The sequence below is a fragment of the Meriones unguiculatus genome, chromosome 20 (assembly GCF_030254825.1).
Source record: "Meriones unguiculatus strain TT.TT164.6M chromosome 20, Bangor_MerUng_6.1, whole genome shotgun sequence".
Classification (NCBI taxonomy): Eukaryota; Metazoa; Chordata; class Mammalia; order Rodentia; family Muridae; genus Meriones; species Meriones unguiculatus.
The window spans coordinates 30,964,825-30,991,678 of NC_083367.1; the positions used below are offsets into that span (position 1 = coordinate 30,964,825).

Below are 26,854 nucleotides of genomic sequence, written 5' to 3' on the forward strand. Positions count from 1 at the left end.
TACTGCAGTATGAACAGGAACATGGCAGCACGCTACCTATGTGCAACCTATTGAGCCTGGGTTCCTCAATATTTAGAGAAACAGGAGGAGCCTTTAGGAAACGAAATGGATCCTAATCATAGATGAATCCTGACTTTCTCCATGTGAGGACCACCTTGAGATGGCCATATAACAAAGATTAAACTGGCACTTAAATGCACAATGCGTGTCATGCTCTGTAATACCCCGGTGATCTTGCTGCTGGAGTTCCCCTCCCTTTGTCTGTCATTAGATGGAACCTAAGAGCCCAAGAGTAAATCTTCCACCACTAAGCTTAGCAAACGCTGCTGTCATCCAGAGCTGATAAGGGAATCACTTTCCCAATTTGGAAGAACACACTTTTTAAGGGCCTGAGAGATGTTTGCATAGACTCATAAAGATGGGGGAGCACTCCTCGGCACTGCTGAGTAAGGTCTTAGAGTTCAAGAGAAAGCTTGACAAGAACAAAGTTTATAAACATGGCCAAATATGTTTTCTCATAAATAAGGGGCAGAAGGGATATTGTATAAGGGATATTTGTTCAGATAAGTGCTTCGATACCACTGCAAACCTATAATAAGATTAGGAGGAACTAAAGATACAAAATCATATGCTGTCTCTGAAGGCTTTCACTGTCTTTTTATGACGTGGTATTGATAAAAATGCAGGTAAAGCAATGCAGAGTGTTCATGTACATATCTGTAATCAACTCTATCAACATGAATATCCAGTTAAAATGGTTCAGGAATGCAAGGCATATTCCAACAAATTTTGATGTAAAAAAACTAAATACAAAGATATGAATATTTTTTCTTGGTATCAAGCTTCAGAGAAATAATAGTTTAAGAAATCTATAACATAAACATGCACATGGTTTTTGAAAAGGAGAAACTTAAAGCATGCCAACTTAAAAAAAATTAATCTGAGCCAGGTGGTGGTGGTGTATGCCTTTAATCCCAACACTAGGGAGGTAGAGTCAGGTGGATCTCTGAGTTCAAGGCCAGCCTGGTCTACAGAGAGAGCTCTAAGATAGCCAGAGCTACACAGAGAAACTTTGTCTCAGAAAAGAAATTGGTTTCTAAGAGAAAATTGAAACTGATTTCTAAAGAAGGATCTCCTAAGCCACACCAGCAAAATTCAAGATACATTGACAGGCATTTAAACAATACAAATATGTATCGTTTAATACATATATGTAATATGTGCATGTATTACTCAGTATAACAATGTGAGACATTTCCCTTACATATAATATAAAAAAATTAAAATAACCCATATAACACTGTTTTCCCTGTTTGTACAGTAAGGTTGTTGGATTTAGTTCAAAATCTATCTTCAGGTCCTTCCTGGTGCTCTGTAAACTGACAAATGTAACATGCAGGGTGGTTACTTAAAGGTTTTACTGCCGGTGTACACTGCATGATAGTTCAGTTATTAAAAATGAAGGTATAAAATTATTAATGTATCTCAATCTACTGGCAAGGGAAAGAAAGAAAACTACCAGAAGTACAAACCAAATAGTATCATTTTATATTATAAAATATACCAGGTGGCTGGATATAAAAATGTAACCTACAGATTCCTCTGTATATTTTTCTGTATAACTCAAATTAACAGATTGATGCTGGATAGTCACTGTCAATTTGATTAGATTGAGAATTGCTATGGCAACATGTCTCTGGCTGTGTGTACAAGGCTGGTTCCAGACAGGCCTAACTGAGGAGGAAGAGCCAGGAGCCCACGGGTTGGGGTCCAGGACTGAAAGGGCACCTCTCTCTGCTTCCTGACCAGGGGCAGTGTGTACAGCTGCTTCAAACCCCCGCTGCCATGACTTCCTGACAAGGATGGACTGTATGCTTAGACCATGGAACACAGTGAGTTCTTCCTGAAGCTGCCTTTGTCAGATTTTCTGTTCACGGCAAAGAGAAAAGTAGACTGACAAAACCAGTCAGGTTCGTTGTGTGCTAGACTGTTCTGCGACCCCTCTTCATTCCCTCTAACTTCTGCTTTCCTTGGTAGAAAGAGTATGGTTGGGGCCAGGCTTCTAAACTGACCTTCAAACAGAAAATATCCCAACATGAAAATTTATCTGTCAACCATCAATGTCGTTTTTATCCATTAAAGAAAGAACACCCTACCGATACACAATACTCTTTGGCAGGGTTCCCATGTTTGTCTTTGGGCTTACCTCATATCCCCAAACTTCTTGCTGATGGCAGTTCCCACATTGCTGAAAGCTGCTGTGGCCTTCTGCCCTGCATGGCTCAGGGTTTCATGCGTTTTCTTGTACCTAGAAATAAAAGGGAACCATTGGTTAAGAGTCAGAACGAAGGCCAAGAATGGAGTCACGTGAGAACTCTGAGTGCCTATGAGAAAACTCCAAGAAAAAAGACAAGAGTCCTGTGTGGTGGTTTGAATAAAAGTGGGGTGGGCCCCATGGGCCCATTGGGAGTGGCACTGTTAGGAGGTGGGGTCTTGTTGGAGTGGTGTGCATTGTTGGAGGAAGGGGGTCCCTGGGCATGGGCTTTGAGGTCACAGGAGCTCAAGCTAGGCCTAGTATGTCTCATTCTCTGGCTGCTGCCTGTGGATCTAGATGGAGAACTCTTAGCTCTTCTCCAGCACCGTGTCTGCCTGTGTGCCACTGTGCTTCCCACCATGAAAAAAACAGACTAAACCTCTGAACTGTAAGGCAGCCCGGACTAAATGTTCTCTTTTATAAGAGTGGTGTGGTCACAGTGTCTCTTCTCGGCAAAGGAAACCCTAACTAAGACAGTCTGGTAACCTCAGTTTCTTCAGAACACAGAACTGTTCTTGGCATGTGTTTTCATGCTCCTGCAAGGTGCAGCGGACAGGAGCGAGCTTACTCCAGCTGTTACTCGTGTGCCTCTGTGAAAAAAACGTGCTGCTGCCACGTGTGGCTCCCTTGTGATTTACACTTTACTCAGGATGGCTCTAGCCTCAGAGTATTTACTGTCGGATGCTCTGAAGAGAGTTGGCTATAGCCTGAGACTTCAGTCCATCTTAACTTTAGGCCCTCCTCTGTTCGCTGCCAACTAGAGCAGTGAGCAGTAAGCAGTGAAGCAAGGTAGAAAGACAAGGAGTCCCTCCCTTGTCCTGGAGTCTGATTGAAGTCCCTCGCCAGCTTAGAGCAGAAAGTTCTATCACAATTAACAAAATTTGCTGTGAAAGGTTGCTACATAGAAACAATACTCTTTTTAGACGCTAATATTTAAAATAAAAATGTTAAAATAGCAACCAGCCATACTTAAGACCTTTGAGTTTAACTTTCTTTCCTAGCTATGAACCTATAAATTTCAAAAATATTTTATAGATAATTTATTCATCTGGATTTTTTTTATGTTTTTGAAGAACAGATTGTATGTGATGAGCCTAGGCTGGTGACAGGTCACATACCAAAGAAGAAAAATCTGTCTAACTTTATTTCTTTCTGAAGAGGTTTGAAAATAGCATACTCAAAGTATAATTTTACTTTTTACACACACAGTTTTATGTTTTAATTATGGTAAAACTATGATCCCCTGAAACCTCAGCTTATACATGATATAAAATATTATATAAAAAATTCAGGCAGTTTATGCATGATATAAAATATTAAAATACAAGTTTCTGCTGATAAAAAGGAAGTTACCCTAGCACTAAATGTAAAACCTTAGGAATAAAAATATCAATCATTATCACAAGACTTTAAGAGCTCTCCAATCACAAAGTGGCATGCGCTGAGATTCTTCAGAACAAACCAGCTACTCAAAAGAATCCAAAAGTAGTATACTGAACACTAAGTGAGCTGCACACAACAGCGTTTAAATGTCATGCCTTTGGTCTTAAAAATAAGAGTATTGGGGCTATAAAGATGGCTCAGTAGGTAGGAGCATGCACTGCTCTTGCAGAAGACACACATCAGGCAGCACCCACATCAGGCTGCTCACAACCACCTAGAACTCCTCCAGTTTTATGCACACACATACACACACATATTAAAAAAAGAAAATTATGAAAATAAGGGCATAAAGGCATGTATTTTCAAACAAGTCAAGGAAAAAAAAAACCCTAGACTTCCTGCTCAGATTTCTAGGATCCTGAAAGAGTTTTCATCAAGTAGTCCTAGAGCCATAAAACCAGATCCATAAAAAGTAGATTCAAAAACAGAATGAGGGCATTGTGGAGAAAAGGGAAGCACTGTACAGTATGTATGAGAGACACATTCATGTACTAGGGTTTAGCTTATTCTAGAACTTTCCCTTTTAATACTGATAGTCGAATTCTGAAAAAAAGTATCAAAAAACAATTTTTCTTATGTAAAATTTCTCACATACAGTGGCAAGGAAATGAAACAATCCATTAGATGGGAGACCAGCACCACCTTTGACCTTTTTTCTTCCACGTCCAATCCATCACGAAACCCTCCTGATTCATTTCCATTTTCACCATAGAAACTAGACCCTGTCAATTCTCTCACCACTTCTACTGCTCTTTACTACTTCTGGCACCATCTGTCACCTGGGCTCTCGCAACAATGTCCTAACATGCTATTTCTACCTTTCTCTCTCCATAGTGTCTCTTCAACTCAACCACCAGGAAGAGCCAATAAAACCAAGCCGAGTTCGCCACTTTCTTTCACACCCTTCACCAGCTTCTCATTTCACTTACAGAGAAATCCAGAGTCCATATGCACCAACCTCTTGTGGCTTGAGACAACCTGATCCCTCGGCCTAACCACTCCTCCTTCTGCCTCTTCAGCTCACCTAGCCCCCTCACTACTCCCCAAAGATACTGGGCCCCACATAACTTGGGCGACTCTGCTCTAACTGTTCTGCTTTGTGATGCCATCAAGTTTGGCAAGAAAGGCGTTAGGCTAATGTCAATGTTCTGCTTTGGTGGATAAAGAGACTGCACTCTAAGGAAGACTAGAAGCCACCTTTCTCCGTCCAACAGGGCCATAGATAGCGCCTTGGAGCCTTGGCCATGTGAATGCCAGCCTAAAAGAATTAAGCCCTAGCCAGGAAGGCAGGGAAAGGGAAGAAAAAGCAGTCATAGGAGACTGAGAGAAGAATGTCTAGTGGGAAGCCAACGGGCACTGACTCAAGTGGCCTGAAGGATACTACAAAGAAAGCAGAGGAAAATGGTGCAACAGCTGTGATCTTCACAGGAGGCTGAGCTAGGCTACTAGAAAATTCCTTCTGATGTTGGGGTAGTGCTGCTTTAGCAGTTTCTTGCAGTAAGCCTGCATGTTTACTTCTACTGAAAGCTGGTCTACACTGTGTTTGAGAAGGCTTTGAATTTTGAGGTAAGAGATTTATTTTTTGGAGATGTGTGACACTCTGAATTCGATCATTAAATTTAAAACTGGCTAGAAATAAGGTCATATTGTAAGCGGCAAGTGCTACATTGTTTTCAGGGCACTCCCAAAAATGGGAGGTTTTGGGAACACACAAAGATATGTCGACTTTGCATTAATGGCATGTACGTAGCAACGATGAAAAATGCATGTCTGTTCCCACTTTTACTTTCAATGGCCCAGTGCAGCCTGTTCTTGGCTCAATTCAGTGAGGATTCCAGGACTCCTTATTTCTAGAAATAAGCTGTAATTCCATTTTGTTCTTTTTTTTTTTTTTTTTCATTTGTTCTGCTTTTCTCGAGCGTATATGTGGTGCCAAGAAATGAATTTGGGGCCCTTAGCCCTTAATGTTAAATCTGAAGGTCATTAGAACTGAGTCTTTTAGATTACACATGATAAATGGAGGCAAGGAAGACTGCTGTGGCTCCACGGTGACATAATGGCCTGTCGCCATGGAGATGACACTGAGGTGAGTTGGGTCTGCTTTTTATAGCTCCGGTTCCACGCAGGAAAACAATTAACACTGTATTTTAAGAACTTTCAGGTGTGTAGAAGACCCTGTCTCAAAACAAAGATGATGAACAGGGCCCGAGGAACACCACCTGAGGCTGTCTTCTCGCCTCCACGGGCAAGTGCAAACGAGCACACACAATCATGCACACAAATGCACACACACCACACACACAATTCTAAGGTGTGTATGTGCGTGTTTCATTTCCCACCTCTTCGTTAGGCAAACTGTTTCTTAAGAATAGTTAGCAGTCATTTTGCATGATGCTTAGAACCAATAAGCAAAAAAGATCTCCAGGGGTAGGCAGTAAGAGGGAGTTATATGTGGGAAGTGATTACCAACACCATAGCAACCAAGGGCCTATGAGAAATAGGCCATTGAACTCGGAGTACTTAGAAGCTCCAAGGAGCACCACTTAGAGCACAGCCTACATGAAGGGCACCTCAGGGGTTTTACATTGTCCAGAGTCTGTAATTTTAGGTGAAGTCCCGGTTGGACTTGGTCTTAAACAGAGTGAACCTGGTGGAAATGTTAAGGTGTTTGGCCAGTACCTAGGGCATCTTTTGTAGATCTCTTTGGGGGAATCTTCTCCATGCACAAGTAAAAGGAATTCTGTTGACTTCTTACATGGATTCCTTGATAGTTCACATCATCCACGTGATTCACAATTTTAAAAGGCAGAGGTAATAATCAAAATGATAGATGAGCATGTGATTTGGATGTAAGCATTTTTCTACATATAACTAGAAACATCAACTTTTTTTTAAACAAGATATTACACAGCATGAATATATGTGCCCTAGGAAGATATTTAAATGGTTGCATTCCCTTAATAATTATATTTTCAACATCTCACCGAGGACATACACACAACACCATTTAGGATCATTTTCTTCCAAAGACATACTAAGTATGTTATTAAAATATAAATTTACCACTTCTGTATGGGAAAAAAAAAGAATCTATTTCCTGGTTTGTGTAATACAATAGCATCCTGAAGGTACAGAGAACTAGTTTCATGGGAGACTGGGCATGCACAGCTTTTAATATTAGGCCTTTAGTCATCACTGAGACTTCTGAATGAAGCAGAGCTACAAAGCACTCCTCACAGAGAGAAACAAGTATCATTTGGACCTGAAAAAAAATGAACCCACCAGCAAAGAGTAAATCAATCATCAACTGAACCTCACTTTTCAAGCACTGTACATCTCTGAAATGCTTCGGGGTTAGGCCTCATTCTTTATGTATAGCTTAGTTATTGTGTTTTTCATAAAAGATGGAGGAGTTAAAATTCCCTTTTAAAACCTCCTACCCTCTACCATTAGAACCTGTAACACAACACACAGAGGTCTATTAGTGGGAGAGTTTTTTGTTTTTTTTTTTAAATAGGTTCACAAAGAAGAACATTGAATAAACAAGTATACTGGCTATAAGCCACCCATTTGCACCCTCCCTCTTGAAGCCCATAAGACAATAAAAGAAGTCTAGGTATGAACAAAATAGAAAAGAGCAAGAACAACTTCCTCACCCCCCCCCAGATGACCCCTTGTCCTGCTTCTGTGTTCTTGAACTCTTCCTTTAAAGGAGACAATTTGAGTCCATTATGTAATTATTCTTACTCATTGGGTCCTATGGCAATTTCAATCCTATTTCTGAAAAAAAAAAAAAAAAAAAAAAAAGCCAAGCTCTTTCATTAGCATACCATAGATTTTCTTTTCATTATAAATCAAACTAAATAGGTCATGATTGCCTAATCATTATGCAAAGTGTCACCTCTGGGAGTCACACACATTCTGAGAGCTGAAATTCTTTTCAGTGCTTTGAAGACTAATTCTTCTCAGCTAACTTGCCACAGCTCCTCATTCTCTCATATCCACGTTTTCACCCTATAAGATATAGAACATGTGCTAGAACGGGAGTCATGAGTCCCCACAGAGCGGTATTTAATTCAGGGAGAAACAGTTTTGTTATCACTCCTTCCAATAGATGATTAATAAGCCCCTTCCCCCACTTTCTTTCGGCAGCCAAAGGAATAAGGTTAGTGGAAGACTTTCTCCTAAAATTATATGTTTAATAAATTAATCTCTCTTACTAGTAAGGGGTTGGCTCTTTGGTACTAACCAACTTCATTCCTAAATGTTAGTGAGACCACAGTCACTGGACTTATTAAATAATCTCCAGGGCCTAAAGTTACCCATGATATCTATGGGCAAATGATTTACTCATACCCATGCACACATGCACGCATCTCTGCCTTTAACTTTTCTCAAGTTGTCCTCCCAGACTAGAATTCACTTGTGGGGTGGTTCAGGCATGATCAAAACAGGTCATTGAGTGTCAGTTCTACTTCTGTGTGTCAATCTTCCTGATGATAGCAGAGTCCCAGCAGGGCAACAAAGCATCAGACATCATCTACCTACAATATTTACCTCATTAAATCCTCCCTCCCTATGACATTGTTACTGACATGGTCCCAACACAGAATCCAGGCTGTCGTATCTGCAGCCCATGAGATTTAACAGCAATCCTCAACTGACATTGAGGTTAACAGAATGGTTATTGTGTAGTCCAAGCATATAACCAAGTCACATTCGTTCACTCTGCTTCCCTCATCATTTACCTCCAACCCATTGGGACCTCCTGTCAGACTGACCTCCAAATCCTTCTCCTCCTCTACATGACTCTTGCTTATCATAGTCTCATATATGACTTTCCAATTCCCACCCATTGTTGTAAATTAGGTGCTCTGCCAACCTGCCTTTCGGTGACTCAGCAGCAGCAGCTTACGTCATCACCCGCCACTGCCAGGTGCAGAACATAAAAGGCCTTGGCCACCCAGGATCACTCTCGTTTGCTCGCGCACGCTTGCTCTCTCTCTCCCTTTCTCTTCCACTCACTTCGTCTTATTCATTCTCTCTATCTGTCTGTCTTATCACTCTCTCATGTCCCCACTCCAAGAGGGCCTTTTGCTCTTTCCCCTCCCCCAATAAACCTCTTGCTCTAGATCTCTTACATGATGTGATCACCAAAGGTGCCTCCTGTAGCTTTATCCCAACACCCATACCCCTCTCCACAATCTACTCCATAATCTAATGGAAATGATGCATAAATGTATGTCCATCCAGGCCATGCCATGCTCCAAACATTCCAGTAGCATCTAAGCCCTTGGCATTACATTCTCACCTTCCCAAGAAGGAAGCCTCAGTGGTGGTGCTCTCATCTCAGCACACCACACACATACACTTTACACTTTCTTAAATGATGTTTTGTGAAAGCTGGAAAAGCTAGTTCCTGCCTTCCAGTCTTTGCTTCAACTTTTTCTCGTCCTGTAAGTCCTTCCCTAGATCCTGGTAATTCCTCCCCAGAAGTTCCTCTTTTGTTTATTTCATTGTTTCTTGCTTATTTTTTTTCCTTTCAGCACAGAATAAAAAGTAGGCACCTTGTCAATCCTATTATCCTGAAGTCTAAATTAGTCTGTAGATAGTAAGTGCCTAAGAGTAGACATTCATTAGCACTTGTTGGATAAATGAGTGGTTAGGACCCTTTAATGGCTTTCTAGTCCCTGCAGAAGAAAGATAACTCTTATTAACTGACAACGCCTGCCCTACCTCCCAAGCTGAGCACATGAACTAGGTGCTTTCCTTATGAGCAGAAACTTCTCTCCTGCTGAGCCATCATCAGTATGTGTCATCCTCAAGAGGCACCACCTGTCTCTCTAGGACTGATTACGTTCTGAGGACTCTTTGGAAACCCTGCTTTCCGCACTCCCTAGAGTGGCAATATCCCAAGGCAAAGCTCCTGTCCTGATTCACACTCCCACAGTGCCCTGTATTTATTATTCATGAAAAAAAAAACAAACTCTTATCTTTCTGATTATATTGTAAACTCCATAAACCCAGAGACTAAATCTGTGCTATTTTACACCAAGTAGACTGTTTGGCTACACCAACTTGTTTTTCAAACATGAGAAAAACAGAATACTCACTCTTCCCCGTATGAATAGACTGGAGACTTCTTAGAAGTCTCCACATTCCAGGAGACATATCCCGATCACCTCTTACTGCCCCTTCACAGCTTAACACTATACACACACCTTACACAGCTATTCCCGCCTCTTCTTCTTCCTCCCAATCCTCCGCCGTAAAACTACTCTGTCTACACCTGGTCATCTAATTCCTGAAATTATCAAGGAGGCCAGATGAAACAATCCTTCCCATTCCTACACCCCAGAGGGAAGTTCAGATCAGTATGACTTGAGGCCAAGAGGCCCAAATTAAATGCGGAAGCAACCAGACCTGGAGAATTGGAGGGGGTTCAGCCACACACCGTCAGGGAAACTCACTGGTATTGGTCACCAGAGGGCAAAAACAGAAGGCCAGACTACTGCTAGGTAATTATTTAGTTTAGTGCCTAGCACTCCTGTCCTTTTCCGGAGGTTGCTCATATGGAGTTATTGCAGTACTTATTGTAAGTTGATGCACACAGCACATTTGTAAGGTTTATAATGTCTTTCTGCAGCTGTCATCTGACGAGGACAGGATACTTAGCTAGCCTCTGGAGAGAAACTTTGAAGACCCCTGACTTCATACTGTCCTCCTCTGTCCTAGCTAGATGAAGTTTTGGTGCACACACATAGAAAGGCAGATGGGCCACACTGCAGGGGAAGAGAAATAACTGTTCCCATGGAAACCAAAGCAGCTACTCTAGGGATCCTCATATGGAGGGCATCTTCACACAGCACCAAAAGGTCTTGGGCATCAGTACTTAATAACTGGCAGGTGACATTAGTGTCTCACAAAAAATTGAAATAATTGCTGTCAATCATTGGTACTTCTTACTGTCAGGCACTAAGGCCAGGAGCGAATAATTACAGAGGGAAACACTGATTCCCACAGGTATAAGACATAGGTGAAGATAGTGTCTTTACATCCTAATGAATGAAGCAGGAAAGAAATGTCTAACTCAAAGGCAAAGAAATTCTCAATGGCTGCACTTAAGCCATCTCGATGGCTAAAGTTAAGGAATTGAACAGGGTGTCCTTCCGATCTCCCATCAGCTACTAATATTCAATACAGAAGAAGAAGAAAAATCTTATGTTTAAAAACCTTTTTCATGTAAGATCATCTGGCAAGGAGACTATTTTAATCCTCAAGAAGTCCCATCTGCCCTCCCCCCCCAAAGTCCCATCCCAATGCCAAGTCAACTGGCCTCTCCGTCTCATGATAATTGACAATCACCAAGGTCATAGAATCAGGAAAAGTCATAACAAGTGTGCAAAGAGGCAGCACCTGACTTCCTAGGAAACTTCTGCCCATTCACAGAAGATTTGAGATACCTACTCACTCCAGTCAGAATGGCTAACATCCACAAATCTGACAACAAATGTTGGAAAGGATATGGAGAGGTAGCCATTTTTTTTCTCTCTTGGTGGCATGCAAATTAACATAGTCATTGTGGAAATCTGTTTCAATAGTTCCTAAATATTAAAAATGTAATCACAAAGTTTGTAGGAAAATGGGCAGACTTAAAATGTATAATATTAAATGAGGTCACACAATCTGTGAAATAAAAATACTTTATGTTCTCCTTCACCTTCATAATTTACCCCAAAACAAATATGTTTGGGTGTAACAAAAAAAGAATAAATGTTAGGGGATAAGGAAGGACTGAATGCTGATAATGGACACAAGTTATGAAAGAAGATACATTCAAAACTACGCTTGCTTTCCTAGTTCTAACTCTGTCACACAGAATTTTTGGTTTTGGTGGTGGATAGGCGTATACAACTATATTTGGGGATACAAGTATAAAAGTCATTTGGCTTCTTCTTCAAATGACTGTACTAACTGGATAGAAGTTCACTAAGATAATCAGACTTTGGGTCTGATGATTTTCGGTGTGATTTTGTTTTCAAAAATTTTTATAATAGAGCTTATAAATGAAACAAAAAAGTGTAAATGGAATTAGAGTTTCATTTGGTTGGCTGTTTTTTTGAGGCAGGGTCTGGTGTCTCACAAGCTGGTGTCTAACTTAGTATGTAGTTGAGGATGACCTTGAACTTCTGATCCTCATACCTCTACCTCCCTAATGCTAGAAGGGAAAGAAAGCCCATCACACCTCCATGCAGTGCTGGAGACTGAACCCAGGACTCCCTGTACCTAATCAAGCGGGCACTCCAGCAGCTGAGCTCCACACACCCTTGGTTCCGGGAATGAGGAGTTTTCACCAGCAGACGCTAACGGATGGGAGCTCTGTGGATATACTCACGCGGTGGTGGTCTGCATGTCATGCCAGCTCCTGCTGAAGTTCTGCTTTAGCTCGTTCATCAGGTTCATGCCGAGCTTCTGTTTGATCTCAACCAGATGTCTTTCCTTCGCTGACAAAACTTGCCGTAATGTGGTAATTTCGTCTTCTAGCTAGAGGTGAGAGAAAAGATGGTGGGATGAGACGGCAGAGCCAGTGAAAAGTTCATTTCCAAAAGAGTGCAATGCTTTGGCAGAAAGCCTGAATCCTGTTAGGGACCTCGTGCTGCCAGCCCCAAAACTTACTAGACAAAGGACAATCCACTCTTTGAAACTGGATACAGGTTGCTTAGGTTTAGCCATTCCCTGAGCATGGAAGTCTGAAGACAGCTCTTAGGAGTTGGTTCTCTCCTAACAGGTAGGTCCTGGGAGCTGGAGTCAGGTTTTCCTGTTGCAGCAAATGCCCTTACAGCCTGAGCCTTCTTGCTACCCCAATACACATCCTTTTTTAAAAAATGATTGGTTTTGTATTGCCCACATTATTTAACAAAACAGCTTCTTCTCATGTGTTACCAGTTAACGTTGGCTTATTTTTGCCAGCCACGTGTAACTGTACCGGCATATGAATAAATTTGGCTGGCATTGTGCTTTTCCCAATCTAGTGCCATAAAAAAGGGAGGTGAGAATACATGCAAGGGAGTAACTTGGGTTATGTTCTCTTTATCAATTTATTGGCATGGAGTTGACACATAATAAACTACATGTATATTAAATATGCAGTTTATAAATATTATCCTTGTAATATGTATGTGCATGTATATATTCATGTACATATATATGTACACACACACACACACACACATATGTATGTGTGTATGTATCCACACAGCCATCACTACTCTTGGCGCCTAAAAATATATATTACCTCCTAGCCATTCTTTGTAATTTCCTCTCCCCAATTCTTCTCTGTCCCCCTAACTCTTGCCTAGGCAATTACTAATATTCCTTCTTTCACTCGAGTTGAGTTTGAAAATTCAAGAATGTTACATAATTATGGTATAATACCTCGCATATTCGTTTTGCTTGACTTCATTCACTTAGCGCAGTTATTTGAGGCTGACCCAAGTTGCTGCATTATCAACGGTTCCTTCCCTTTTCCCTGCAGAGCACTTCTCTGTTATGTGGGTTTGCCAACTTTTTGTTAAGGGGCACTTGGATAATAAAAATAAAACCACTATGGAAAACTACCTACAAGGCTCTGTATGAAAAAAGCATTTCTTTTTTCCCCCATGCTGCATACAAATAATTCACTTAACTGTTTTTGCAAGTTATTTTTTAGCAAAGAAATTACATAAAATATTAAGAGTTTGGGGTATTGTGATATCCTATAAAATAAATTTAAAGTTGCCAACATCTGACTTAACTTCGTGGATTGCTCTGATAATAATGCTTGATTTCCCATCTCTGATTCTGGGAAGCACAGCCATTTGTGCTTTTCTTCAGCAAGGCAAGCAAAAGCATCGTGAGGACATCCTCAGGACTCCATGTGTGCAGAGGCACCATAAGTCTATCAGATCCTTAGAGTTCTGAGTTTTCAAAGGGGGAGCTATATCTTATTTACATTCAAAGTATCATTTACTTTTGACCACAACGTGTGCCTAACCCTGCAGGCGTTGTGCAGATACTTTTCCTTGGATCACTGGAGAACAAACTGCTGAAGAGTGATGACTGCCTTTGGGAAAAAAAAAATCCTTTTCTCTGGCACAACAAACTCCCCTCCCCGTCCCCAATGCTAGGCAGTAGAAATCATGTTGTGATTTTCCCTCCTTCCCCTTGTTTTTTTTGTTTGTTTTGTTTTTGTTTTTGCCATGGGGAGGGTTAAATCCACAGACTCACACCCTTATTTTTTTTGTTGTTGTTGTTTGTTTGTTTTTGTTTTTTATCATGGGAAGGGTTAAACACACAGACTCACACCTGGTAAACACATGCTCTACCCCTGAGCTGCTCCCCCAGATGTGAAGCCTCACAACACAGATAATCACTGTAGGAAAAGAGATGAAAGTAAAGGCGAGAGGCACCTTGAAATGCATAGCACAAAAGAGCAATGCCTTGGGTCATTTAATGTTATTCAAGTTTTACATTCATAAACCGTTTATTTTATCTTTCTATTGTAATTGAAACATTTTATATTAATTACAGCTTATTCACTTTGTATCCCAGCTGTAGCCCCTTCTTCATTTCCTCCCAAACTCACCCTCCCTCCCTCACCTCCTCCCATGCCTCTCTCCAAGTCCACTGATAGGGAAGGTCCTCCTCCTCTCCTCTTCCATCTGACCCTAGTCTATCAGGTCTCATCAGGAGTGGCTGCATTGTCTTCTTCTGTGGCCTGGCAAGGCTGCTCCCTCCTCAGGGGGAGGTTATCAAAGAGCCAGCCACTGAGTTCATGTCAGAGTCAGTCCCTGTTCCCCTTACTAGGAAACTCACTTGGACACTGAGCTGCCATGGGCTACATCTGTGCAGGGGTTCTAGGTTATCTTCATGGACTTGTTTCTATATGTTCTTGGAAAACTTTCCAGAAAAGAGACTGAATCACACATTCCATATATGTTCACAATCAGTAGACACGCTGTTTTCTTGGTGGTCAAGTCTTCTGTGTACATGCATAGGCTGATAGCTGCTAATGGAGGATAGTCAGACCACCTGGGGGCATAGGCTTCAGTCTCGCTGTTACTTGAGAACACAGTGTTATTTTAAAATCTCATTTCTCTCTTCTTTATTATCATGTCATATTCCACCTTTTCATCTTTGTCAAAGTGTCTTCCTGTATTACATCTGCTGCCTAATATGGTTATCTCTTGTTCTTCTACCACAGAAAATGCTTGAGGATTGTGTCTTCCTTTACTCTTTGATAGCTATGGAGCTCTTGCTTTCTTTCATTTTGAGTGACTGAAATTACTGGGAGCCTGGGTTTTTCTTGGCATGCGATGATACATCGTGTGTTTCTTTAGTTTCTTCTGTGTGATAAAAATCCTGGGAAATTTTTAACTTGCAGAAATAAGCTACTGATGCAGGGTAGGAGAAACAGCTTATAGATATTGATAATTCAGCCTTATGTACATGAAACTGCATAAACATAGTGAGTTACTTATGTGTTATGGAGAGGAGAAAATAAAAAGGATGTTTCTATTAGAATACTTAATAAAATTTTGACCCTCCCTACAAAAAGACTGAAAGTTTGAGGTGGTCTACTTATGTCTCCTAGTCTGTATGTGTCAAAGGCATGATTCCAAGCCTGAGAGGTAACAGAAAACTTGGGGGAATCTGGGAGTGCCCACAAGGGTGATGCTGGAATGCTGGTTTCTTCCCCTGTCTCTCTCTCTCTCTTTTCCTTTACTTCTTGCGTACCATGGAGTGAGCAATCTTCTTTTCCACACATTCCCGCCATGATGTGATGCGCCACCACCAGCCTACAGCAACACAGTCAAGTGACCATGGATCAAAGCTTCTGAGACTATGACTCCAAAGAGCCCAGTCATGAGGTTTGGGGGTTCAATTACAGCAGTGATTTAACTGCCCTTTATAAAAATCACCCCAAGGGCATATGTAAAATGCAGAGTCCCAAGTACGCACACCCACTCTTATTACCCCGGGATTCTGAAGTATCAAGTAAAAACAGGCATATTATAATATCTGATAAGTACCCCCCAGATATTATGCTGCAGGTGATATGTGTCTATGTTGTGAGCATTTTTGCTATCACATAGAATCTAGAGTGAGGTGGGGTTCAGGTAAATCACACTGATCGACCACATTACGGTATTCTTTCCTTCAGTTTAAAAGTATTTCTTCATTAGAAATGGAGAGTTGGTTCTTTGCCTTCTTTTTAAATCTCTATCTATCTATCTATCTATCTATCTATCTATCTATCTATCTATCTATCTGAGACACGGTATCACTATATACTGACCTGGAGCACACTGTTGAGGGTTCTTTAATTTTTTTCTGGACTCTAGACAATCTTCATGTGAGAAACATTTATGACCAAGGTGAGACACTTTAACTGTTTATTTACATATGGTCAGCAAGAAAACAAGTGCTAGCGAAGACGTGGAGTAGACCTTTACATATTGCTGATAAAAAAATAAGATGGTTTCAGCACTGTAGGAAACTGTTTTCTCAAACTTAAATATTGAACTACAATTTGGCCTAGTAGTAGCATTTCTACACTTATATCTCAAGAAACTTAGAGTACATATGTTTACAGCAACACTGTTTATTACAAAGAAGAAAAACAGCCCCAATGTCCCTCAAAGGTTAAACATAAGTAAACCTAAAATAAGATACGGTGCATTCATAACAAGAAATGGTGGTGGTGGTGTACACAGAGGCAAGCAGGTGGATCTCTGTGAGTTTAAGGCCAACCCGGTCTACAGTGTGAGTTCCAGGACAGCCAAGGCTACACAGAGAAACCCTGTCTAAAAAAAAAGAAAGAAGGAAAAAGAAAGAAACTCTTAATAAATGCTTCTGCATGGATTAACCTTGAAAATATTAGGCTCAAGAAAAAGAAATCATGTTTTTAATTGCTGAGTAGTATCCATTGTGTAAATGTACCATAATTTCTGTATCCATTCCTCAATTGAGGGACATCTGGGTTGTTTTCAGATTCTGGCTATTATGACTAAAACTGCTACAAACATGGTTAAGCAAATGTCCAGATTCTGGCTATTATGAATAAAGCTGCTACAAACATGGTTAAGCAAATGTCCTCCTTCTATACTTGAACATATTACAGATATATGCCTAGGAGTGGTATAGCTGGATCTTGACGTAGCACTATTCCTAATTGTCTGAGAAAGTGCCAGATTAGTTTCCAAAGTGGTTGTACAAGTTTACATTCCCACCAGCAATGGAGGAGGATTCCCCTTTCTCCACATCTTCTCCTGCATGTGTTGTCACTTGAGTTTTTTTATCTTAACCATTCTGATGGGTGTAAGGTGAAATCTAAGGGTTGCTTTGATTTGCATACTACTCAGCAATTAAAAACAAGGAAATCATGAAATTTTCAGGCAAATGGTGAGAACTAGAAAAGATCATCCTGAGTGAGGTATACCAGAAGCAGAAAGACACACACAGTATATACTCACTTATAAGTGGATATTAGACATATAATATAGGATAATCATACTAAAATCCATATACCTAATGAAGCTAAGCAAGAAGGAGGTTCCTCACTCAGAGAGGCAATTGGGATAGACATCGGAAGACAGAGAAAACTGGGAACAGGACAGGAACATACCACAGAGGGCCTCTGAAAAACTCTACCCAGAAAGGTATTAAAGCAGATGCTGAGACTAATAACCAAACTTTGGGCAGAATACAGGGAATCTTATGAAAGAAGGAGAGAAACCTGGAGGGCACAGGAGCTCTACAAGGAGAGCAACAAAACCAAAATACCTGGGCCCAGGGGTCTTTTCCTGAGATACTCTAACCAAGGACCATGCACAGAGATAACCTAGAACCCCTGCACAGATGTAGCCCATGGCAGCTCAGTGTCCAAATGAGTTTCCTAGTAAGGGGGACTGGGGCTGTCTCTGACATGAACTCAGTGCTAGCTCTTTGATCACCTCCTCCTGAGGGGGGTAGCATTACCAGACCACAGAAGAAGACAATGCAGCCAGTCCTGATGAGACCTGAGAGGCTAAAGTTAGATAGAAGGGGAGGAGAACCTTCCCTATCAGTGGACTAGGGGAGGGGCATGGGAGGAGAAGAGGAAGGGAGGGTAGGATTTGGAAGGGATGAAGGAGGGGCTTACAGATGGGATACAAAGTGAATAAATTGTAATAAATAAAAAAGAAAAAGAAAAACAGACACCAAAAGTTCACTATAGCATCTGAGACCCCATTTATGAAATACACAGAATCAGTAAATCCAAAGAGACACAGGGCAGCCTGGTGGTTTTCAGAGAGCTGGAGGAGGGGCAATGTATGATAAGTGCTTGATGTGAAGGGTCTTTTTCAGAGAGGATGACAAGATTTGTGTGTTGGAAAGAGACTAAAGTTACGACTACAGAATGTTCAATGTTTGTTGACTATGTTGAATAAACTTGTCTTGGTAAAAATACAAAAAAGAAAAAGAGTAAATTAATTAAACTGAATTAGCTCAGAATTAACTTTATGTTGTACGTTTGAAAATTTAATTTTCTATTTTAACTGATAAATCATAAGGAATTTATAACACAGAGCTAGAAGAAATGTTTTGATAATCTGTTAATCATCAGGGATGCATACTTCATCCTGCTTGGACAACTGCCTCTATTGGCTGAGATCCCTGGAAAACTGAGGTTAAAATGCTGGTACTGTGTTGGAGTTGATAGAGAAAGGCACAAGTTTACCTCAGTCTTTTCTAATCTAAGACAAAGTAGCCTGAAGGCACTGTGTGTTCTTGGACCTTCTACCCAATGAAAAAGCAGAAGAGAGGAGAGAACTTGAAAATAGGTTCTGCCTATTGATAACGCTGGCTGATATTTCTTCACTCTTATTAATACCTGTTTTTCTTGAGTCATTTTATCTAGGAACATTGGCAGTATTGGGTTGTTACATAATCACATTGGCAGTGCTGGTGCCAACACTGCCATCTTTCCAAAGCCAGGCACATTACAGAACGTTTTGCACCAAATGAAGCTTAGAGGAAGAAAAAAGAGAAAGGGATGATGGCAAGAATTATTGGTAACATTTATTTCAAGAGGGATATAATTAGATATTTGAAGACCTTAAGCAGCTGCTGATGAGACAGAACAAAAATCTGAAATGAAATAATACTTTGCAATATAGTGATAAAATCCATGAAAACACATATTCCACTTTGGGCATTACAACTATAGGTGGTTTTCTATTAAGTTTGCAAAATAACTCAGGCTATTCATAAGTAATCACTGGACACCTATGCACCAACCACTGCACCAAGGAAGGGCTAGTATTAGTCTCATGTCAAGGGAATTTTATGAATACAAGTATAATATCATCATCATCATCATCATTAACTACAGTTCAAATTGTGTTCAAAATATGTTGACTGGGAGGGTGAATGGACTTTGAGGACTGTCTAATGTCCTCGTCAGGACATTAACAACAAAACGGGGGAGACAGAGGGCCTGGCTAACAGAAGGCATGGAAAGCTATGAGGGAACCATGCAGAGGAGTGAGCCTGGGTGTTTGGCAGACCCAAGACTGCTCTAGGCAAACCGTCAGAGGTAAGAAGCCCTTATGCATGGAGTCTTGCTTTGCCACATGCACACACTTTGCCTGATCAAAGGTGGGTCTCCAAAAGCCTGGTCTCTGTGGAATCTTTAAAAATTGTAAAAATACTACTATTTATGGATGGAGAGGGCATGCACATACCATGGTGCGTGTGTGGAGGTCATGGGGCAGCTTGTGGAAATGGATATCTCCTTCTGCTATGTGGCCATCAAGCTTGGCCACAGGTACCTTTACCTGCTGAGCTAGCTGCTGGCCTCTGAGGAGTCTTCATACTCTACACGACCTTGAAGATATAGAGATGGGCTACTTCTGATCACCTGGGGAAGGTTGAGACTGGGGCTGAGCTTTCCTGAAAGTGCTAAGGTGGCTGGGGGTGATCTCTGTGTGTTCTTGTAGTAACTGGATCTTAGCATGACAAGTAAAGTCTGAACGCGTGTGTGACATAAAGGACCTGTAGCGATGTCTGAGAATTGGCAGGACATGCAAGAATGGAGAAAGGAGGGTGAAAGAAAATTTGGGAAAGGGGCAAGCAAGTGGGTAGCAGGGAACGTGTGGAAATGGGTGAGGGGAAATAGCAAAGATACACTTGCCTGTCTTTTCACTGTCCGGGGGACAGACACTGCCCAGGTGTCTCCAGAAGTCATGATGCTAACCTTAACCCTAGCTGATTCTTATCTCTGAAGCACCCAGAAATAAAACAGGAAGTATTAAAGGCCAGTGCAATGTGAAGGGTGGAATCACGAACCCCAGGAACCGGAGCACAGTTACAGTGGATCTAGTGTTACCATCAGGATTCTGACCCCCAAAATCTCAGAAACGAAACTTGCTAAAGGGTTAGTGCTGTGACCATGAAGACAGGGAATTCTGAGAATGTTGCTGGTAGTTTGCACTCAGGGACCATCCATCTAAATCCAATGCTTACTTTTCCCTTGACAATAAGAATCACGCTCACTGTTGAATACACAGAACATACTGAGTTGACAGATGTATGTATGCACATCCCAATAGTCCCAGAACCCAGAAAAATCAAGGCACTTTATAAGAGTCATTCTGATAGTCTGGCATTCTGCCTTCTTGAGCAGACACTGAGCTCTTGTAATGAAGTCCTTAAGATCAAGCTTCAGGTCAATGAGCCTACAGTAGTTTACAGAACATAAGTTTTGTACACTACAGTTGACTTAAGCAGGCCGTGAAACAATCTTGAGTCATGAGGCCATATGAAGTCAGCCTATTCCCCATTAAGGCCACCTTTGTTCTGCACTCTGGCATGTGTGACCAATCGGTAGCCATGTACAGAGTCAGCTGGAAAGCTGGAATATTCTGTCTGAGGCACTGCGCCTGCTGGGATACTTCCCAGTTGTGTTAGAGGACCTAGTTGGTCTTTTATTTTAAGAGGAAACCATTTAAGAGCAGATACACAAAAACAATTATTGCATGATATTATCTACGTTTGATACAAAAATCATGGAAGCAGAGTAAAACAGTATTTAGTGGAGGCTGGGGAGGGAATGAGGGAAATGAGGAGAAAGTGGCCAAAAGATACAAAGCTATTTTAGATAGGAGTAAGTTCTGATGTTCCACCCTGCAGGAGGGTGATAATATTGATTATACATTTCAAAATCACCAGAAGGCTGAATGATCTCACCACAAAGGAAAGCTAGATGTGTGATGTAATACATATATGATGCATTCTTATTTGACTGCCACACACTATTCACATATATGGATATATCACAGTGTACCCCATAGATATGTGCTATTATCACATGTCAATAAAAATAAAATGAGAACTTATAGCAGGGTGTATTAATAAACATCTAAAAACCCAACTCAGAAGGCTGGGCAGAATGATTATCATTAATTCCAGATCTGCCTGGGTTATATTGCAAGACTCAGCCTCAACCAAACACAATGCAAATAGTAAAATCAAAGAATAAAACTTATGGCGATTTATTGCAATTAAACCTTACTATGTCAGTGAGCTACAGTGACACACCAGGTGTGGTGGAGCTCAAGCTGTGTCCTGAGCCAGGTAGGAAGGTGACGGCAGAAAGGCAAACTTTCAGAGGAAACGAGCTTCCTGCCCTGTGAACTGGATACGGAAGGCATGAAGGCTTCCACCTCTCCTATCTTCCCACTTCAGTCTGTTTTCAGGAGCCCTCCTCCAGCTCTCTCCGTGAAAGAGTCACACACCTCTACATAGTGAGCCAATGTGTGAGAGTGGACGGCCAGCAAAAGCCTTAGCACAAGCCTGTACTTAGGATGAGACTGGCATTTACCTCTCCTCTAGGATGGGTCCCTACAGCAGTTGCAAAAGCTCTAATTAAGCCCTAATTAATTGTAGCTTACCTCTCCACCCACAGAGCCTTATTCTTTTGCAAAAGAGCCATGAGCTGCTCTCATGATTGATATTTTCAATAAAAATCATTACAAATTGAAGAATTGCTCTTACAGGTTAGTGTACACCTATGCTATGGTTTCTTTGTTTTTGTTTTTGAGATAAGGTTTTATTATGTAGCCCAAGCTAGCCTGGAACTCATTCTATAGCCCAGGTCGGCCTCCAACTCTTCATCTTCTTGCCTCAGCCTCCTGAACTCAAGGATAACAGACACGCACAAGCCCCTCTGGTTTGTCCCATGGTTTTAAATACATTTCACTGATCCTTAAGTGATTAACATTCACACAACATCTTCATACTAAGCAAAACAAGAAGAACATACATAACACTAATTGTTATTGCGGATTAAGCAGTACAGCCATCCACTTTGCCACTGCAAACACAGCCAGCATTATGAAAAAACACTTTGGGAAAAATGAATCATCCTACAGTGTATTCATTTATTGCGTGAAAGACAACATAATTGCAATATGAGATCTGTATTGAGCTAAAGATAGAAATAGAAGATTTCTAAACGTACCTGGACTAATTCTGCCTTTAACTCCTCCTTCTCCTCCTCAGAGAGCATGCTAGAGAAGTCAGCACTGGCTATTGCATCCTCATCTCTTCCTTGTAGTGGTTCCGACTCCAATAAGCCTTCAGGCAAAAGTGACAAGACATAAAGGGAGGGTTATACGTGTAACCACCTTCCATTGCTGCAACCCGAAAAACTCCGCAGACTGATTTACCCTCACACCGAAAACCAACCGAAAATGTGTCAAAAGAAAAACAAGAACAAGCTCATTCTAAATGTGTGATGAGCTCTAAGGAAGCAAATATCGAGAAGCCTAAAACAAAAGGAACAACAGAAAAAAAAAAAACCAAACAAACAAACAAAAAAAACCAAGTGCAAAGGGAAAGCCAGAATGTAAACAAGAGCTGAAGAGATGGCCCAGAGAGGACCCGAGTTCAGTCCCCATGTTGGGTAGCACACAGCTACCTGTATCTCCAGCTCCAAGGGATCCCACACCCTCTTGTGGACTCGAAGGGTACCTGTGCTCACATATACACATACCTCCCAACACGTACTTACACACAGAACTTTGAAAATAAAATGCATGATTTAAAAACATAAACAAAGTAAGCTGTCACAGAATTAACCTGTGTCATACAGGTTCACCTTTCACTGTCTCATGGGTTCAGGGGTCAGAGAATGAAGCCCACCCAGGGAAAGAAACATGAGTGAGGCTTCAGATAAGCTTTCCTTCCCTGTAGGTGTCTGCAAGGCAAAGATAGACAGACGGACGGACAGACGGACGGACGGATGGATGGATAGACATATAAACGGACAAATGGATAGATAGATAGATAGATAGATAGATAGATAGATAGATAGATACTCTTTTCCTGAGAACTCATTACCCTTTAGTGGGGTGCATGTGACCCAACTACTTACATGCACTTTACCTACAAACAACCTGAGCACAGAAAACTATTTTTGATGTGGTAACATGCAGAGGCTGGAACAGCATACTTCAAGGAAACACAGGAACAAAGGGTTCCCCAGAGAGGAAAGGCGGGAAGCCCTTGGGGTTCTGATGCTATCTTTGTACCACAGTTCGTACCACAGTTTGACTAACCCCATGATAACTCAATTTTTAACTCTTCATGTGATAAAGATGCCTTTGTAGTTAAGCTATACAATCCCTGGGAGAGCCCCAGGGCCATCCGGCTGACCCTCTCCCTGCCCTGTGATGCCTGGAGAAACCAAAGTATATCTGCAAATATGTTCAGAAACTATTTATTTATGACATGGCATATGAGCTGTCATTTATACACTTGAAGTAAAAGGAAGGTCTTTTAATAATCATTGTGTAACAATATTATCCATGTGGAAATAATAGTTTACATATTCATACACAACTCACAGGACAAAACTGAAAGTCCTCGATGACAATCAGTTCACCTTTGGGAAGGAAGAGATTAACCCAACAAGACAGAAACAGCAAAACATGTAAGGAAGTTTAAGGAATGTCTCTCCCTTAAACATTACCAAAGACAAACAGACAAGAGACACATTAGAACATATCTGCTACAAAAATGAAAGATCAGTTCCTAGAATATTTGGAATTTCTAGAAATCATTTTTTTAGATGGGGCCCAGCAATATTTTCTCTTCTTCATGTGCTCCGTTTAAAGTTCTCCAGTCTCATCCCGAGCCCTGTAGCAAAATCCCTTTTTTACTTCAATCTCTGGAGGCTCTGCTAATCCCATGGCAGACCCAGGTTTCCTCATTCCTGTGCACCTTTTCCCAGACAACCTTCTAGCCCAGTTCCATTCTGTTATACAAGGGCCTAATACCTAGAAACACATTCTGTCTGGGACCCCCAGGGCCACAGCTGGCAGCGTCTCAGCAGCACTCCAGACAAAACACAGCCAATAAAAGTTACTAAGATCCTCAAAGGGCAACAGAAACCACAGATCAGAATACTCACCTAACACAGACAAGACCATGTAAGCATCCCAAACCCAGAGACCTAGACACCCATACAAAAATACCATCATTTATACCCAAGATAGTATGTGTACACCAGAACCCAGCAACCCCACTACAGTAGACCATGAAAAATGCAATATAGCTAAAACAAGAGAAGGACTTCATAATAGCTGTTAAAAATGGGCTCAAAGAGCTGAAAGAAGATATGAATAATCCTTTAATGAAGTCTGTAAAAACATGACCAGTGGGATAAAATGATGAGAAAGTTCAAGATGTTAAAGTAGACATAGAATCACACATTTGAAAAAAAAAAACCCATGAGGTAAAATTAGAAATGAAAACTTGAAAAAGTCAAACAAAAATCTCAGAGGTAAGACTCACCAAAAGAATATAAGAGGAGGAAGAGAGAATCTCAGGCATTGATGATACAATAAAAGAAATTAATACCGAAGTAAAAAAAATATTAAATCTTAAAAAGAAATCCAAGAAATATGGGACTCTATCAAAAGACAAATATCTATACATAACAGGAATAAAGGAGACGAGGAAATTCAATTCAAAGGCACAGAAAATATTTCAACAAAATCGTAGAACTTTTCCTTAACTTTAAGAAAGAGATTCCTATCAAGGTACAAGAAGCATATATGAAAAGACCAAAAAGACGGCACCAGAAAAAAATTCCCTTCAACACATAATAATCAAAACACTAATGTAGAGAACAAATAATATTAAAAGTTGCAAGGGAATAAGACCAGTAAGTGAAGACCTCTGGCAATAACAATGGACTTCTCAATGGACTCTAAAAGGCAGAAAGGCCTGGACAGATAGATGTTCTACAGATTGTAAGGGACCACAGGTGTCAGCCCAGACTTTCAAATACAATAGATAGAGAAAAGAAGACATTCCCTGATAAAAACCAAATTTAAGCAATATGTATCTACAAATCCAACTCTCCAGGTGCTAGAAGGAAAACTTCAACCTCAATTGGTTAATCACATCCAAGAAAACAGGAATAAATAATCCTAAGAGCACCAAATCAAATCCTGTACCATAGCAACAAAACAACAGAAATCAATAAACACTGCTCAACACTGTCTCAATTCCTTATTAAAAATACACAGACTATCAGCCTGGATTTGAAAATAGGATCCGTCCTTCTGCTGCATCCAAGAAACAAACCTTAACATCAAGGATAGACATCGCCTTAGGGTGAAAAGAGTTGAAAAAATATATTCCAAGCAAATGGGCCTAAGAATCAAATTGGTGTAGTCATTTTAATGTCTGACAAAATAAATTTCAAACCAAAACTAATAAAAAGAGATAGCAAAGGAACTATATTCATCAAAGAAAAAAAAAATCCACCAAGAGGACACTGCAATTCTTAACGCCTATAACGAAAACATAAGGGCACCCAGGTTTGCAAAAGAAACATTCCAACAGCTTAAATCACATATTGGCCCTCACAGGCTGATAGTGGGAGAACACACTGCCCCATTCTCACTAATAGATGGGTCGTCCAGACTGAAACTAAACAGAGGAGTGCTGGAACTAACTGACATTAGATACCAAATGGACCTAACAGATTTTTACAAAACATTTCACCTAAACACGAAAGAATGTACCTTCTTCTCAGCACCTCATGGAGCCTTCTCTAAAACTAATCACCTATTTGGATACAATGAAGTTGTAAACAAATACAAGAAGTTTGAAATAACACCTTGCACCCTATCTCAGCCCCACGGGTGATGGCTGGATAGCAAGAGCAGAAGCAACAGTGAGCACACAAACACCCGGAAACTGAGCAACTCACTACTGAAGGAAAAATCGGTCAAGACAGAAATTAAGAAAAAAATTAAACTTTTTAGAATTGAATAAAAGTAAAAACACAACATACCCAAACTTATGGGACACAGTGAAAGCAGTTCTAAGACATTTAAAAAAAATCAAAGAAAATATCAGATGATGGGAAGATCTTGATCGTGCTCGTGGATCAGTAATATTAACATAATAAAAATGCCCATCTTACCAAAAGCAGTCTACACATTTAATGCAATCCCCATCCAAATTCCAACACAAATCTTTACAGAAATTGAACAGATATTTTGCAGTTTCATATGGACACACACACACACAAAAAAACAAACAAAACAAAACAAAACCCAGGATGGCTTAAAGAGAGAGGAAAAAAAAATAAAGAAATGCTGGAACAATCACTATTCCTGATCTCAAACTGTACTACAGAGCTATAGTATTGGCACAAAAACGGACATATTGATAGATAGAATAAAACTAAAGACCCAGCCACAATAAGTCCACACACCTATGAACATCTGATTTTTGATAAGGAAGTCAGAAATACACACTGGAAAAAGACAACAAATGGTACTGGCCAAACAGAAGACTGCAAATAGATCTGTCTACCATCATGCACAAAACTCAACTCCAAACAGATCAAAGCCTCAACATAAGGCCAGATACACTGAATCTGATAAAAGAGAAAAGTGAGGAAAACACTTCCTGATCAGGATACCATTAGCTCAGGTGTTAAGACCAACAGAGCATCCAAGAAGTCCTAATGAGATTTAACAAGCTATGGGT

The 26,854-nt window shown here is 40.7% G+C and overlaps 1 protein-coding gene across 3 annotated transcripts in view; it reads right to left on the reverse strand.

Moving 5' to 3' along the window:
- The window catches only part of Tpd52l1 (TPD52 like 1), a 105,791-nt gene that overhangs the window by 12,104 nt on the left and 66,833 nt on the right, over positions 1-26,854 (reverse strand). For all 3 annotated transcript variants that reach the window (XM_060373704.1, XM_060373703.1, XM_060373702.1), the window contains exons 2-4: positions 22,302-22,417; positions 12,153-12,301; positions 2,207-2,308 (exon numbers count right to left, since the gene is read on the reverse strand). In XM_060373704.1, the coding sequence (XP_060229687.1) occupies positions 2,207-2,308; positions 12,153-12,301; positions 22,302-22,349 (299 nt within the window). In that variant the 5' untranslated portion in view covers positions 22,350-22,417. The remainder of the gene's footprint in view (positions 1-2,206; positions 2,309-12,152; positions 12,302-22,301; positions 22,418-26,854) is intronic.